The sequence below is a fragment of the Euleptes europaea genome, chromosome 4 (genome assembly GCF_029931775.1).
Source record: "Euleptes europaea isolate rEulEur1 chromosome 4, rEulEur1.hap1, whole genome shotgun sequence".
NCBI classification, from domain to species: Eukaryota; Metazoa; Chordata; class Lepidosauria; order Squamata; family Sphaerodactylidae; genus Euleptes; species Euleptes europaea.
The window spans coordinates 96,666,194-96,683,399 of NC_079315.1; the positions used below are offsets into that span (position 1 = coordinate 96,666,194).

Sequence of the window (17,206 nt, forward strand, 5' to 3'; positions counted from 1 at the left end):
AAGGTTTCGGGTGTATGAATTTTTGAGAGTAAAAACTCCCTTTGTCAGGTATATTGAGTCTAGCTGTTCTTGCCCTCATGGATGGTTTTGTTGAAGTGTGCTGGTTATGTAGTTTCCATTCACTTTAAGAGGTAGTAGAAAAATCACCTCGACACATCAAGAATCCATGAATATAGCCTCTTAAATATTTATTGGGTTTTTTTTGTTTCTTACAGATCCGATGAAATAAGACAAAGTGGAGGAGTTTCACTCGTTACACAGAACTTGCGTAAGCTAGAATGTCCGACGGTTTACATGTAGTGTTTACTTCCGCAGTGAATTAAAAACCTGAGCATGAATAATACTGGTACTTGATGCCCAAGCAAAGGCTACTAATGAAGGGGAGTCACAACATTGATCATCCAGCAGGATTTTAAATGAATATTTATAGAAGCACAGTCACTAGGTGGTAAGTTGCAACAGGGTGAGAAGTTGGGTTTCAGACATGTCTCTAGAAAATAGTTCCGCTTGTAAGTTGGTGAGTGGTAACTGGAAAAGTTACATGTGTTCAGTGGACCTAAACATTATGTGCTACTCTACTGATGTTATTAGATGTGCACAGGACTACAGCCTTGTTTGTTATGACTGATTTGCTCATTTGGTTAGACTATGACATACAGTGCAGTCCTATCCATGTTAACTCATAGAACCATAGAATCATAGAGTTGGAAGGGACCACCAGGGTCATCTAGTCCAACCCCCTGCACAATGCAGGAATTTCACAATTACCTCCCCCACACATACACCCAGTGACCCCTACTCCATGCCCAGAAGATGGCCAAGATGCCCTCCCTGATAGAATCAGCATTGTTGACAGATGGCCATCTAGTCTCTGCTTAGAAACCTCCAGGGAAGGAGAGCTTACCACCTCCCAAGGAAGCCTGTTCCACCGAGGAACCGCTCTGTGAGAAAATTCTTCCTAAAGTCTAGACAGAAACTCTTTTGATCTAATTTCAACCCGTTGGTTCTGGTACGACCTTCTGGGGCAACGGAAAACAACTCGGCACCATCCTCTATATGACAGCCCTTCAAATACTTGAAGATGGTTATCGTATCCCCTCTCAGTCTTCTCCTCTCCAGGCTATACATACCCAGTTCCTTCAACCTTTCCTCATAGGACTTGGTCTCCAGACCCTACACCATCTTTGTTGCCCTCCTCTGTTTACATCTGAGAAGTACTAGTGTGTTCCACAGGCCTTACCCCCCGCCCCCAGGTAAACATGCATAGGATTGCAACCGCTGTCAAGACTTTAGTTTGATTGGGGGCATCTGTGTTTAGCCAGCTAGTCAAAGGTATTAGTGCAATTAATGTAAAAGCGACGTGCACACACATTGCTCATGTTGTTTTCCTAGGATCCTTTTGTTATTAAAATTTTTTGGCTTATTCTCTCTTTCAGTCTGGTGGTCCCAATATGATGTCACAGGGCTATTCCTAGGATTGCCAACCTCCAGGTACTAGCTGGAGATCTTCTGCTATTACAACTGACCTCCAGCTGATAGAGATCAGTTCACCTAGAGAAAAATGGCTGCTTTGGCAATTGGACTCTATGGCACTGCAGTCCCTCCCCTCCACAAACCCCACCCTCCTCAGGCTCCACCCCAAAAATCTCCTGCCAGTGGCAAAAAGGGACCTCTGTCGTTTAGGCTTGTCCCCCCACCCTGGCGGTGAGAGAAACTGACTTTCCTTCCATTCATCATGAACTGCAGCTTGCTCTTCCAGACAAGACGAGACAGTAGACCTGCTTCTAAACCATAACCCTTCAGGCTGAATTTGGGGGTGCACATGATTGAATGCATGTGTGTGTGTGAAGAAACTGAGCCCCCTAAGTTTCTTGTTTTGATTCCACCCCCCCCCCCCCCAAACATTAGTTCTCTGAATTAAGCTTTTCTGGGTCTACATGGTAAAAGGTTCATGAAGAGGGAAAAATTTGCGTGGACTTTAGTGAGCTGTAACGATTAGCAACAGAGATCCAGGTGAGGGAGATTGACATCCCATTCAATTAGCAGAGAAATTAAGGTCTGTCACATGGAAGAGAATAGGAGGCGTTTAGCTGCAGAGAAGACAACCCACTTCTAACTCATGATGACTCTTTCAATCACCTGGTCAGCAACAAGCTGATGCAATTAATTGAGATCATCAATAGGGCTGCCAGCTCTCTGTTGGGAAATACCTGGAGAATTTGGGGGCGGAGCCTGAGGAGGGCAGGGTTTGGTGAGGGGAGGGACTTCAATGCCATAGAGTCCAATTGCCAAAGCGGCCATTTTCTTCAGGTGAACTGATCTCTATTGGCTAGAGATCAGTTGTAATAGCGGGAGATCTCCAGCAACCACCTGGAGGTTGGCAACCCTAATCATCAACCAAAGATCTTATTGGTCAAGAGCTCTGGCCAAGCTCAGGCCAACTCAGCATCTTTTTGGCATAAAACAATTGCATTTCCAATTCAGTTTTGTTCTTAGATCCTATGACATGGTTCCATGATCCACTTTTGGGCTTCGTGATTCTTGCTATGGGACCTGGACATGATGTCAGCCCCTGACTCTGGACAGAGTGGACCTTTTGATGGGTAGCATCTTGAATCTTGAACTTTGTATCTTGCTTCTTGAATTAGTGTTTGACTGTTCAGCTAGTGCCTACTTGATCTAGGTTTTGTTATTTTAAATGCCTCGATTTGTTCTTGTATAAATATTCTTGCACAATATTAATAAATTCCTTGCTTATATTTGTGTGGAGTTTTTATGTCTTCAGGTGGCTTCAGTCTAATTCCAGTACTTTGACCAAAGGTCAAAGCTACACCTACCAGATAATTAACTGGTGAAACTCACACTGTAGGTGGCCAACCCTGCAGGGGTGACTTTCTTTTGTTAAGCCCAGGAAGAAGTCTTTCCCTTGGCTTCTGGCTGGTTGGGTTAGAGAAAGAGACTGGTGGCAGCTACCCTCTTGAAGTGTAAGGATTTGTACCCCAGGTGTTTTGAAAATTTTGAATACTGCCTGACCCATAACAAGAACCCCCTGAATTGGACATTCTTGACAGTGTGTGTGTATCCCTGTACACCAGGGGTGTCAAACATAAGGCCCAAGGGCTGGATCCGGCCCCTTGAGAGCTCTTATCTGGCCCGCCAGCCACCCAAGGCAGCCATCCCCTCACACTCAGTCTGGGCTGCCGAGGCATGGGCTGGCCAAGTGACATTTATGTCATATCCGGACCTTGTAACAATTGAGTTTGACACCCCTGCTGTACACAAAACATCAGAAGCCACAGAGAGATGTTCTAGCATAGTCTTCTTCCTGGAAAACCAGTTTTCTATATGTAGACTATCCTTTTGTGTTGAGGAGAATTCAGTCATGCCGCCTGAAGTGAAACAGTCCTGAAACTTGTTTACATTCTCCTTTGGAGTTTGGGAGAACTACAGTGCAGCCCCAAGCAGAGTTAAGAACATAAGAACATAAGAAAGGCCCTGCTGGATCAGACCAAGGCCCATCAAGTCCAGCAGTCTGTTCACACAGTGGCCAACCAGGTGCCTCTAGGAAGCCACTAACAAGAGGACTGCAGCAGCACCATCCTGCCCGTGTTCTACCGCACCCAAAATAATATGCATGCTCCTCTGATACTAGAGAGAACAGGTATTCAGCATGGCCAGATTATACCCTTCACCACCCATTGGCGTAACTTAGAAGAGTGTAAGTCAATTTAGGATTGCAGTGCTAGGCTTAGGGTTGCCAACCTCCAGGTACAAGCTGGAGATCTCCTGCTATTACAACTGATCTCCAGCCGACTGACATCTGTTCACCTGGAGAAAACGGCCACTTTGGCAATTGGACTCTATGGCATTGAAGTCCCTCCCCTCCCCAACCCCCCCTCCTCAGGCTCCACCCCAAAAACCTCCTGCTGGTGACAAAGAGGGATCTGGCAACCGTGCTAGGCTTTAGATGCTGAAGTCACTCTGGGTAGGCCCTAATCAAGGTTTTACAGCTACAGCAAAGGAAAGACGTAATTGCTTTCACACACTCTGAATAATGCACTTTCGATGCACTTTAGCTATTGTTTCCAAGTGGATTTTGCTGGCTTAGACAGTAAAATCCAGTTGCAAAGTGCGTTGAAAGTGCATTATTCAGCCTGTGTGAAAACGTTAAATTGCTTCAGACGGCAATGTGTATTGTAAAACATGTGGCTAGTTCAATTGATTTGATCAATTCAAAAGTCTTTGCTCCTTCCCTACCAAACTATTTAGCACTTCCTCTGTAAAGTACTCTTTGAGGTAATGGAATAATATAGGGTTGCCAACCTCCAGCTACTAGCTGGAGATCTCCTGCTATTACAACTGATCTCCAGCCAATAGTGATCAGTTCACCTGGAGAAAATAGCCGCTTTGGCAATTGGACTCTATGGCATTGAAGTCTCTCCCCTCCCCAAACCCCGCCCTCCTCAGGCTCCACCCTAAAAACCTCATTCCGGTGGCAAAGAGGGACCTGGCTACCCTAGAAAAATAGGCCACAGGATTTTAGCTTCACTATAAAGCTTTTCTCTGTAGCTAGCATGGCTAATGAGACTTGGGCTGTCCTTCAAATTCCACATGTGCCACAGATACACAGGGTGCTCTTGGTCACAATGTTCTCTCTCACCCTGTTTACCCTTTTGTAATATAGGTATGTTAATGCTTTCTGGGAATGATTAGGGTGAGTACTTTGTGTACTAGACGCACATAGAAATGATGAACAATAATAATACAAATCAAGCCATGTTTTCTGAACTGTGACATCTAAACCAGCCTTCAAATTACTGGCAAATGACAGTTGCCTTCAGAGGCATCCCTGTATTTGCTTAAAATAAACAATGAGGCCATTTAAGTTCATAAGCCTTTTACTGCACTACTTCGCGTTACCTTTGACAGATATCCTTCCAGTGGCGATGTGTATCTAGTATCATGCACAAGCTTCAGAAAGCCAAGAACAATCACGGTTCTCCAGTGCACATCCCCATATAGTGTTAAACAGACACACCTCTGAATAGGGCTCCTTTTGCTAGAATGAGTTATTTTGCCCACAACAGTGTCATTAAGCTATCGTAAGTTGAAGGTCCCCGTTTCTTCTGCAACCCAATCTCAAACCGAATGAACGTTGCCAAGTAAATCCCTCACTGTGTGAATTCGGTTTAGTCTTATAGTCTGAGCCATCTTGGCTATATCCTAGAACACAGAAACAAGTAGCAGAGATTTTTTTTATTGTTCTATAAACTGGCAGGGTACATGACTAACAAGCCATCTGAGGACATGAGATTTCCTGGCCGTCTCGATAATATATTTTTACAGACCACGCCTCTCAAATGTGCACAAATTGACTAAGAAACATCTAAGATATTTTGACTGAAAATAAGTTTCTTCACCTTTTTTTTATTTATAGCGCAATCTTTTGGTTTTCTTTTTTTGTTTTGTTTTCTAAAGATATGGTTCCAGAAGTAAAATTGACATGCACTTGCAAACAAACATATGGACATATTTTATCATTATCTTATAAGAGGAGAAATAATTTAACAGAACCAGGAAGAGGTTATTCTTGCACTACACTGATAAAAGCGTTTATACGGTATAAATGTGACTATCAGACATTTAACAGCAATTAGAAACCTTTAAAATAAGCCACGCAGTCTTGAGCTAGCAACAGCAACATCTCACGCATTCACGACAATTCTCCCTTTCACACAAGATTATATACACTGAGTAAGTCGTTAAATATTGCACTTATTGGCCCATGATCCCTCAGGTTAGAGGTGTTCAAAAATAGAAAACAAATCTATTTTTATAACATTTTCATGCAACATTTAAGACACTTCAGTTTCACAAACACTATTGAATAGTTTACACATTCTGACAGTCCAACTGGAATCACGACACAGCTGACGTTACCAACAATATATTGAACGGGCATTACAGCACAGTTTCCATTTAACACTAGTATGCAGGTACATGTCAGGATTACCCATTTATGTTGCTTTATCACAGTAAGTGTGAGCAAGTCCTAGCTTCTGTTTCACATGTTTTAGGCAGGCATGTAAAATTGCTGGATGGATAGGATGTGTTCTCTCCACTATGATGCCAGGTGGGCCAAATTCAAGCAGATCACCATCTTTCCCGCTGCCACTTTAAGTATGAACTTGACATTTTAAAAAAATTACTACAGGCACTTTGTTAGTGACAAGGTGAATATATTGGCAAGTTTCACAAAGTAGAAGGCGAGGGTGAGGGAGAAGAATGGCAAATTTTATCACAGCTAATCAAGTATAAGGAATGTGTCAACATGGGAAGTGGAATAGATTTTTGATCTAGGGAATATTAAGCTGATAAAAATAAACCAGTTATAACAGTGACAGAGCAAAAATCCATTTACCTGACTTGTCAGCAAAAAAATGTTTAATGTTAACATTTACATTGTATTTTGTACTGAAGTCAAGTGAAAAACTTTGGCAAAACCATGTTCTGTGTTGCCTGAGAGAAAGAAATAAACCAGCATTGGTCTGCTGGGGGTGTTGGAACTAGGCATGATGGAGCGCCTATACTGTGAACCCATCTGTACCTTAGCTCTACTGATTCCCAAAGGTGTTAGGCCAAAGGAAATAGACCCACTTTCCGGACACTTTATGTTGAAGACCATCTGCTATCTGGTAGCTCTTAAAAAGGAGAGCCTGTATTTTAATTGCCTCAAAGTTACCTGACAGCCAACTCTTTTTAGAAGTCTTAACATAAAAACAGATAAACCCACATCAGAGGGAAACACATTCCATAAATTCTTCAAATCCCATAATTGCACAGGTTTGAAGAGATGCGCACAGATGCTACTGGCTTCTGGCCATCAAGTCAACGGTACTTTTTATTACTTCCACTGCCCAATAAACATAGATCACTCTAGGGCAGTCCAGAATTATTGTAGATTTTTATGTTTGTCTAGGATGGCTTTAATGGGATATGCAAATCCCGCCATGGTAGGAACAGTTGCAATGTTTGATTCATTTACAAGAGGGGTGTTTTATTGGTGCCTATGGAAAGAGGACCTCTGTTCAACAAGACACTCATTTACACAGCGCCACCACAAAATAATGCTCCTAAAAAACTAATAATTTTCTGCAACTGACAGAACCTGTTATTAGCGGACATAAATCTTGAACTGTTTGTCTCCAAGGGAACAAAGCATTCTGACAATTCTGCAAGTTAGGATCAAGTCAGCAAACGTAGTGCACCATTAAATATCACTTCATTCTTAAAAACAAACAAGGTGTACAGCTGGGTATAACAGAACTGAGCTCAATTGGGAAAGAAATCTAATCTTTCAGTCTCATACTTCGGAAAGGCCATGAAGATCTAGCTGTTCTGGTAGTTTCTCCATGCAGGATACAGAGGGCTTTTTCTAATTCACAGGGAGCCCAATTGATACACCAGGGTCTGTGTGACTCTATCCTCCCTTTCTATGTTTTAAAAAGAAAGCTGAAAGATGTGTTCTCTGGCATGCGGATAGCGTTGCCAGGCCCCTCGTGGCCATCGGTGGGAGGTTTGGGGGGCAGAACCTGAGGAGGGCAGGGTTTGGGGAGGGACTTAAATGACATAGAGGCCAACTGCCAAAGTGGCCATTTTCTCCAGGCGGTGGCTGTAGATCTTCTGCTATTACAACTAATCTCTGGCTGATAGAGATCAGTTCACCTGGAGAAAATGGCTGCTTTGGCAATTGGACTCTATGGCATTGAAGGCCCTCCCCTCTCCAAATCCCCCACCCACCTCAGGCTCCCCTCCCAAAATCTCTACAGCTGGCAACCCTACATGGTATATGTGTAATGGTAAACATGAGGGTTTGTCATGATGGGAACATGCCCTGGGGGATCTCTCCCTGACCCACCTTCCTTACCTTGCACACATCTTATAAATTAATCTCTTTTGTTTTTGCAGCAAACAGTAACTTGTCTGAAAAATCAATTATGATTATTCTCCCCTCTTCCCTCTGAATGGGGATTAAATTGAGATTTGGAATCCTGGTTTGGAAGAAAGAAAACAATGAAGGAGAAGAAGAAGAGTTGGTTTTTATATGCTGACTTTCTCTCCCACTAAAGGAAGACTCAAACGCGCTTACAATCACCTTACCTTCCCCTCCCCAGAACAGACACCCTGTGTGGTAGGTGAGGCTCAGAAAGTGTGACTGGCCCAAGGTCACCCAGCTGGCTTCGTGTGGAGGAGCGGGGAAACTAACCCAGTTCACCAGATTAGTGTCCGCCACTCATGTGGAGGAGTGGGGAATCAAACCCGGTTCTCCAGGTCAGAGTCCACTGCTCCATACCACCGCTCTTAACCACTACACCACACTGATTCCCCAGTTGAATCCCCAACTAGATTCAATCCTGGTTCCCTTCTGCTAAAATTCCTTGCTTAGAGGAAGGGAACCATTGGCTCCAAGTCATGGTTTGGACCACAGTTTGCCTCTGAAGCAGAAATGGTTACTTTCCAAGTCAAGGGGGAAATGCACGACCTGAAGGCTTACTGCCATCTTGATAAACTACGGTTGGTTCTTTTGTGTGAGCCATGCCTCTATTGCTACTTGAGGGTTGGGACTATGTCATATTCAAAGTTTGTATCCTCCTAGAGTTGCCAATCTCCAGTTGGGGCCTGGAGATCTCCAGGAATTACAACTTACCTCAAGCCAACAGAGATCAGTTCCCCTGGAGAAAATGGCTGCTTTGGAGGGTGGACTGTATGGCACTAGGACCTTACTGAGGTCATTCCCCTCCCCAAACCCCACCCTCCTAAGCTCGGCCTCCAAAATCTCCAGGAATTTCCCAGCCCAAAGTTGGCAACCCTATGCACAACATACGAAGTGCCATTGTGCCTCTGGCTCATTATGAACTGATAGCTTGGGAAGGCCCTGAGTATAAGCACAAAGGAACAAATGGTTCCTGTAACAGTCACATACATTGCAGCTGAGAGAGAGAGAGAAAGACAAAAAGCAGTTTCAACAGAAAGCTAGGCCAGTTCATCTGTATTTCAGATACCAAACAACCAGATCAGAAAATAGGCAAAAATTTAAAAACAGCAACACCATTCTGAATGAATGGCACTGAGAGAGACAGGCACATTTGTTACAATTGGAGAGTGAGCCATTGCCTATAAATCAAAACAAAAAATTGCCACTTTCACCAGTAAAATGTACGAGATCATTGTGATCTGGTCCATTGGCATATGTGCTTCTGGACATTGTAACTTTCTCATCATGCCTCTGTGGTCCGGTTGGTAATATGTGGAAACTCGTGAACAATGTTTTGCTTAAGCATCAAGCAAGGTACAGCTTGAGCAAGGCGTTTGACCAGTGCAAGGAATTATTCTACCTGTAGCATGGCTGTTGCTGTATCACTATGTGGCGATAATTCAGCTGGCACTATCATGGGCTGATTCATATATTACAAAGCTCACCTGGTGGACATGTGGACTGTCAATAGTTGTGTACCTGGAGTTCCATGCTGGAAACTCAGTTCTCAGGTGCACAGAGGTATGGAGGGAGAGGGTGTTTAAACTTCTCTCCCCAGCACAACTGTCCCAATCTCAAATGGCCCTGGGAGCTGCTATTCCCCCCATTGTGGAAACCTACGGTACATGAAATCTTCCCCAATGGGTAAATAGTGAGTCCCTGCAATTCGGGTTGAGAAAATAGCATGAGGGAAGGGAAGACTGAAGCGCCTTCTCCCCACACATCACAGTCCTGATCTGAATCAGGCCCCCACCCACCTGGGAATTGATTTTTCAATATGGAACTTCAGTTACGTGTCTGATCCAAAGTCCTTGATCTGGCCACCATGTAGACCTTATAATGTGAGAATTAGTCTTGAGGTTTGTCTAGGTCATGCCCACCTTTGTCCGTTAAAGGATGGTAAATAAGAAAAGTATGCTAATAGCAAGATTTACTCAGAAAAATATATATGCAATAACGGTCTTTAATCTGAACATTTTAATCAATTGAATGTACACATTTCAGGAAGAACTGAATTTCTTCGATATTTGTCATTTAGTATTTTTTGTATCAAAAGATTTTGGGGAACACTCGGTAGGTGTCCTCAAAAAAATCTCATTTGCTGTTAATATGAAATATTATTTTTGTCCCCCCTCCCTTGTTTCTTGCTTGCTGGGGTGGGGGTAGTCAATTATACTAGAAAAATTGATAACTACTCTTCTGTCATATATATATTTCCCATCCTGTGAAATGTTTGTACTTTCTTAGCTTTATTAAAGATTGAGGATGTGATCTAGGGTACACTAATTCAGTGGCAATAGAAAAACAAATCAAAGCATTCAATTAGTTTCAGCAAACCTCACTTTCCCAGTATTTTTCCTGTGGAGGTGAACTGTGAAGCCTGCTTGAGGAAGCCTGTTATAATTGAGTAAAGGCAAATTAGATTTTTGGATGCATTTTGTTGTACCCATTGCCACTTCAAATAAATAAAACATGCCCCCTTCTCCCTTAAAAAAACACCTCAAAAAGGGTCAGTGGATAAAAAAGTGAAGTTTAAAAACAGAGATCACAAGAGGGGGGCATCTCATCCCCCCTATTTCTTTTTTTCCCTTTCCCTGGTAGCCCCGCAGCCCCCCCTTTCCTGCTTCTGACTCTCCTTCCCACTCATGTATTCCCCCTCCCCGATCTTCAGATTTACATCCATTCCTGTCCCTGGCAGCCTTTCCCTGGAAAAACTCTGGCCAAGTTGCACAATGGGGAACCTGCAAGGACTTGCAGGAGCCTCACTTTCCCCTGTACCCCCTCCCCACACTATTTCCTCTTTCTTTCCTCCTGGCAGACCCTATATCCTCACCTTTCCATGCTTCCTTTTCTCCTTCCCTCCCACCAACCTAGACATTATCTTCAGCTATATTTATTATTTATTTACTTCATTTATATCCTGCATTTCTCCACAATGGGGACCCAAAACAGGTTACATCATTCTCCTCTCCTCCATTTTATCCTCATAACAACCCTGTGAGGTAGGTTAAGATGAGAGTGCGTGATGGGCCTGAAATCCAGTGGCCTTCCACAGCACAGTGGTGATTCAAATCTGGGTCTGCCAGGTTCCAGTCTGAAATTCCAACTGCTGCACCTTACTAGGGTTGCCAACCTCCTGGTACTGGCTAGAGAGCTCCTGCTATTACAACTGATCTCCAGCCAAGAGAGATCAGTTCACCTGGAGAAAAAGGCTGCTTTGGCCATTGGACTCTATGGCATTGAAGTCCCTCCCCTCCCCAAACTCTGCCCTCCAAAATCTCCCGCTGGTAGCAAAGAGGGACATAGCAATCCTACACCACACCGGCTTTCACAGGGCAGCTCCTGTTGAAGAGGAGCAAGCAGCCAGGCCTGGGTGAGTCATGCAAGTGGCATGAGAGCAAGTTGCTTGGTGGTTGCTGGTGGCCTGGCCCTGGCGAGTCTTCCCTCAAAGGCCAAAAAAGCCCTGGGAAGGGTCTTTCCCCCTCCCCTGCCTTTTCCTGACAGAAACTAATGCTTGAAGGCTGGCAATACTGTTGTAATATATATGCCTTGACCTGGATAGCCTAAGCTAGTCTGATCTTATCAGATCTCAGAAACTAAGTAGGGTCAGCCCTGGTCAGCATTTGAATGGGAGAACCCTACGGTTGCCAACTCTGGCTTTGGAAACACCTGGAGATTTGGGGGGTGAAGCCTGAGGAAGGTGGGGTTGGGGAAGGGGAGGGACTTCAGTGGGATATAATGCCATAGAGTCCATCTTCCAAATTGGCCATTTTCTCCAGGTGAAGTGATCTCGGTTGCCTGGAGATCAGTTGTAATAGCAGGCGATCTCCAGCCACCACCTGGAGGTTGGCAGCCTTAGAGACCACAAAGGAATGCCAGGGTCGCTACGCAGAGGCCGGCAAAGGCAAACCACCTCTGAACGTTTCTTGCCTTGAAAACCCTACAGGGTTGCCATAAGGTGGATGTGACTTGACGACAAAAACAATGTTTTTATGTGTGCCACCTTGGGGACCCTGATCGGGTGGAAAAGCAGCATAAAATGTTTTAACAACAACAACCATAATAATGAATCACCTCCACAGAAAATGTTCCCCACACACAGAAAACTAGAATGCTGTGGAAAAGGCTAAACTAGAATAAATTTTCCAGACATCTAATTTTCTATGCGCAAATAATTTCCTTGCATTGGAGTAGTCCAGGGCTTCTTAAACGTTTTCCACTCACGACCCCTTTTCACCCAAGAAATTTTTACATGACCCCAGGTATATAAAACAGGTATACAAATTAAACATTTACTGATAATGAATCATAAAGAAACCTTTTACTGTAGCCAAATTTTTCACGACCCCCACATTCAGTTACACGACCCCATATGGGGTCACGACCCACCGTTTAAGAAGCTCTGGAGAAGTCAATGATCTGAGCTCCCTCCCACCACCACCAATGTTCTGAAGTGGTGCGACCCAGACGAAGGTTGACCACCTCACTGAGGACTAGATTATGATGAAAAAGGAAGGGAAGATCTAGGAACTCTGGACTAGTTTATATAACTAGAAAGATCAAATGGTAAAGCTTGTCTTGAGCTGAACCAGAACCACTTCACGTAGCAAAAGTGGGAAAGGACTGAATGTTTCAAGTAAAGGGAAAAAAACCCTCTCTCTGCATGTAGGAAAATGTAGCATTCTAGGCTGAAGGGAAGGTTGAGACCCTTCTCCCTTATATATTACTTGACCTCTCAAATAAACACAGTTTTTTAAACCCTGTAGGGGAGAAAAACCACTAAAAGGGATTTTGAATAGGAAAAGAATGGGCAGGAAACAGGTCAAGACCACCTTCCCTTCTGGCTGCTTATCTGTTCTTTATCACCTCCTTATAGGCTGGTTTCCTGTCCCTTAAAAAAAAATCATTCAGGTTTTAATATACGCATTTGTGCATAACATGTTGACAAACTCTTAATGCCATCCACAAAAAGGGAAAAAAAATTCCTCCTCTGTTTCTCAGAGTGCCTTAGGATAGATGTGACCAGGGGAGGGAGGTGGGACTTCTGCCCCATCCACTGTATTGTTCATCAGGATTATTATTTCCTCAGGCCAGTTCACTGGTTCTATATACAACTAAATTGGCCTGTGTATGAAGAAATATGAATGCCAGAAGCACAAATCTTTTTTTAATCTCCACACGAGGAATTGTCCTCTCTTTATTTTGTTGGTAACACAAGCATGCCCTGACCCAGATAGCCCAGGCTAACCTGATCTCGTCAGAAGCTAAGCAGGGTCAGCCATGGTAAGTATTTGGATGGGAAAGCACCATGGACATGCTACGGAGAGGCAGGCAATGGCCAACCACCTCTGCTCATCTTTTGCTCTGAAAAGCCTACGGGGTCGCCGTAAGTCAGCTGCAAATTGACAATACAAGGATAATTATTGCGAGGCATAAAAATAAAATAGTAACCAATGTTCTCAAAATGTGTAGCTTGAGAGCTATCTTCAACTCAGAGGCCGTTTATGCAGGGCTGTTTCTCTCACGGTCACCCTGCTGACTGCTCCGGCGCTTCATTTTGATTATTCCGACCATCAGAGGTTGCCTTGCTCTCTCTGCATCTTTCCACACATTTTGACCGTGTTTTCTGGGTGCTGTTTTAGCAAGAATCTAGAAAACCCGGGCAAAACGCACAGAAATGTGCGGGGAGAGTGAGGCAACCTCTGATGGTCAGGGGGTGACCGCAGGGAAACAGCCCTTCAAAAATGGCCAGCATGTATCTAACAGCAGATGTTCAGACTTTACCTAACACCTCTTTATCCACAAAATCTGAAATCGAGCCCCTGGTGATGGTTCATGGTTACATCCTCAGCTTCATTCTGGGGTGGCTACAGTGAAATGCACCCAAATGAATTCCTTACCGTCAGGCACTCTAAGTAGTACCTGAGAAAATCAATTTCTTCCTTCAGTCTTCTCTTTCTTTCCGTGGTGTGCCTGTTGAACAACGGCAGCCAGGTATTAAAGATAATTTAAAAAGAACTTGACTCATGGAACACTTCTTTGATAGAGCCACTGATATGAAGCAGTTCCCTGTGACCCAGATAGAACCGTGGAGATGGAAACACTGCCAATAGTGGACAGAGAAGGGAACTTATTAATATGATAAGAAAAAATAACTGGGGCAGGGGATAACACTTAAATTACCCTGAACGCTATCCCGTGTTTTAACTTACACAGTCTATTTTTGGATATTGTTGGAAGATTGGGCTTTATTTTCCCACGAGTCTCCCAGAAACCCTTCCAAATCCTGACTTTCTCATTAAAAGGTATAAGAAAGCCATCGAGCGGAAAGTCTGGGGACGCTGCCTTTCAGAATCAGAAGTAATAACCCAGATCTGTCTTCACAGGCAACTCCCGACGATATTAATGAGAGCTGCAGCAGAGGGAAGAAATGAATTGTTACAGGAAATAAAGGGGGGGGGAAGGGGAGGTGTTATTCTATAATATAATATGAATACTGGACCGTCTTTTTAATGATCAGAAGTGACATTCTTACGTAACAGAGACTACAAGAGTAATCTACTACCTATATGGTCGATACATTACATGAAACTATACGACTGATTCATGCATGCGCGGATGTCACTTGGGGACTGCTTCCCCCATGGGAAGTATTGTGTATTAAGTTCACTTTGTGTTATATGAAATCTCTGTAGGGATTAATCCATGATGCCACATTCACATGTGCAAACCATCCATTGGACATTGGGAGTAACACGTGGATGTGCACATGTAAACTGGCTTTCAGGGATACACTTCCAACCCAAGTTCACCTGCCAAACCTTTGCCAATTTCTACAGCTTAGATGGAGCACCAGGCACAAAGGAAGTGTCCCATTTGCTTCTACCTGAAGCACACCTGGCACACATGAGAAACCTCCCCTTTGCATCTAGAGAATCCTAATCCATGTGAGGACTGGGGTGACTCCTGTGGAGATGGAATGGAACTCTGTGTGTGCAACAGAGGATCACAGCAAACGTGATTCAGAGCATGGTGCAAATAATGGTTGGCCACGAACAATGTAACAAACCAAATCTTTTTCACTCATTTTGTTATCGACAGAAGCTAAGCAGGGTCAGCCCTGGTTAGTGTTTGGATGGGAGACCACCAAGGAAGACCAGGGTTGCTGTGCAGAGGAAGGCACTGGCAAACCACCTCTGTTAGTCTCTTGCCATGAAAACCCCAAAAAGGGGTCACCATAAGTCGGCTGCGACTTGACGGCACTTTACACACACACAGGTATCACATGAGGATAGCATGAGCAATGCACTATTAGGACCAGAGATTCCACAGATAAAAAATGGAGTGTGCCTAAACGAAGCCCCTTAGTTTATTTCCTATTGTTCCATGTTCTGTCTGTCTGTCCTTCTATAAACCTTTTCCCCATTTATTGCCATGTGAGGATTAAAGTCTTCTAATGGCCTAATTAGTATATATACCTATCTCTGTATCCTTAGAAGTGACAGCTGTGGCTACATGAAAAATGATTATTATTGTAGACAATTTCATTTTGGCTCTGCTTTCTGCTGCTTATGTATGTATTTAAAACTCTGTGGTGGACAGGGCAGTCCGGGAAGGGGAAGATTGAATCCTACTTCTGCATATTCATCAGAAACACAAGTGAAGAATTAGGTTTTACTCTTCTTTAAAAGACACCCATAGTCCTGTTTTTTCCTCATTCTAAAAGATCTCACAGTCTGAACATTACAAATGCTTAAGAGCATTATGAGAATATTTATAACCAAAGGTTTTGGTGAATATAGCCAAACGTGTGGATACATTATGCTTCAAAACAAGCTGTATTCCAGGGAAGAAAGAGATCCAAAGGCTGGGGAACATGTGGGTTAAACCATCAGACTGTAGATGAGAGAAATGTAGATCTTGGCTCAGAACCCAGGTCGCCACTCACTATGAAGGTTGTTTGAGTGGCTGTTCACCATGATGTGGGAACTAGAAAATCTGAAGTTCCCTCCTTCCATTTGCTTAGAGAGACACCGTGTGGTTTCTCCAAAGCAGGAGCCCCCTCAGCCTCATTCAAGCTGTGGGCACTTTTGGGATCTGGAGAAGAGAGAGTGGGCAGCACAACAAAATGACTGCCGGGGGGCTGGACCCAATCAGAAAATGTTGGGTGGTTCCAAGCCAAGCATCCTCTTGTGATGAAGGCAGCTGTTTCCAAAACGGATGCTTCCTGCCGACACAAGGCCTCCTGGGCTGAAGCACCTCCTACTCCAGTTAAGTGGAGAAAAGTCAAGACTGGCTCGTTGCTTTGGGGGAGAAGTGCTTCAAGAAAGAAGCAAGTGGGCACCAGAATACACTTTGGCAGACACTGTGGTGCCCCCAAGCACCATGGTGGGGACCACTGTTCTAAAGTCACCTTGCATCATGAAGCTCCTCTGGAGAAGGTAGATTCTTGCAACGTACTTGGAAGGTACAGCTGTGCTTGTGTGATTAGATCCCTGGCTTCCTGCAATACGTTAACATTGATCTGGTACAATGTGAATTCTACCCCTGAACTGCTGGATCATCACCCTAGAAGAGCAAAACACCGTAACCAGAAACAGGTGAAGGAAGAGTAGCGTCTTGACAAAACTGGGGCCCGAGGTCACAGAACCAGCTGAATAACAGTAATAGATATACATCGAGGAAAGGCAAACGTGGAGAGAAAAGACTAACAGCCATCTACGTGCAGAGGCCAAATGCGGAGAACCCGGAGGAGAGTCCTTTCCTGATACATTTGCGATCAGTTTCCACAGAACAGCTCTATGCACATACTGTACCAGCAGTGGACGCTAAATAAGACAGATCCCTCCCAACGAACCAGTAAGACATAAATAAAGGCATATAGACCCTATATGTAAATACTCTATTGGCAAAAGAACACACTGGAGCTGCCTCTGTCGACGACCACTCTATTAACAGCCGCAGTTGGGTTGCTGTGGAGGAGGGGTGTCCTTTAGTCTCGTGTTCTGTTTACCAGCAGCGATGGCAGGATCCGTATCCAGACTTTCTGACATTTTGTCGCAGATGATATCCACAAGCCGCTCGAATGTCTGCTTGACGTTGACGTTATCCTTGGCACTTGTTTCGAAGAATTCAAAACCTAGTAAGAGAGACAGAATGCACTGGGGTCAG

At 44.1% G+C, this 17,206-nt stretch overlaps 1 protein-coding gene across 1 annotated transcript in view; it reads right to left on the reverse strand.

Moving 5' to 3' along the window:
* Nucleotides 1-16,599: 16,599 nt before the first annotated feature.
* The window catches only part of RAB3C (RAB3C, member RAS oncogene family), a 127,221-nt gene continuing 126,614 nt past the window's right edge, over nucleotides 16,600-17,206 (reverse strand). The window contains exon 4 of the mRNA XM_056848643.1: nucleotides 16,600-17,174. Within this exon, the coding sequence (XP_056704621.1) occupies nucleotides 16,987-17,174 (188 nt within the window). The 3' untranslated portion in view covers nucleotides 16,600-16,986. The remainder of the gene's footprint in view (nucleotides 17,175-17,206) is intronic.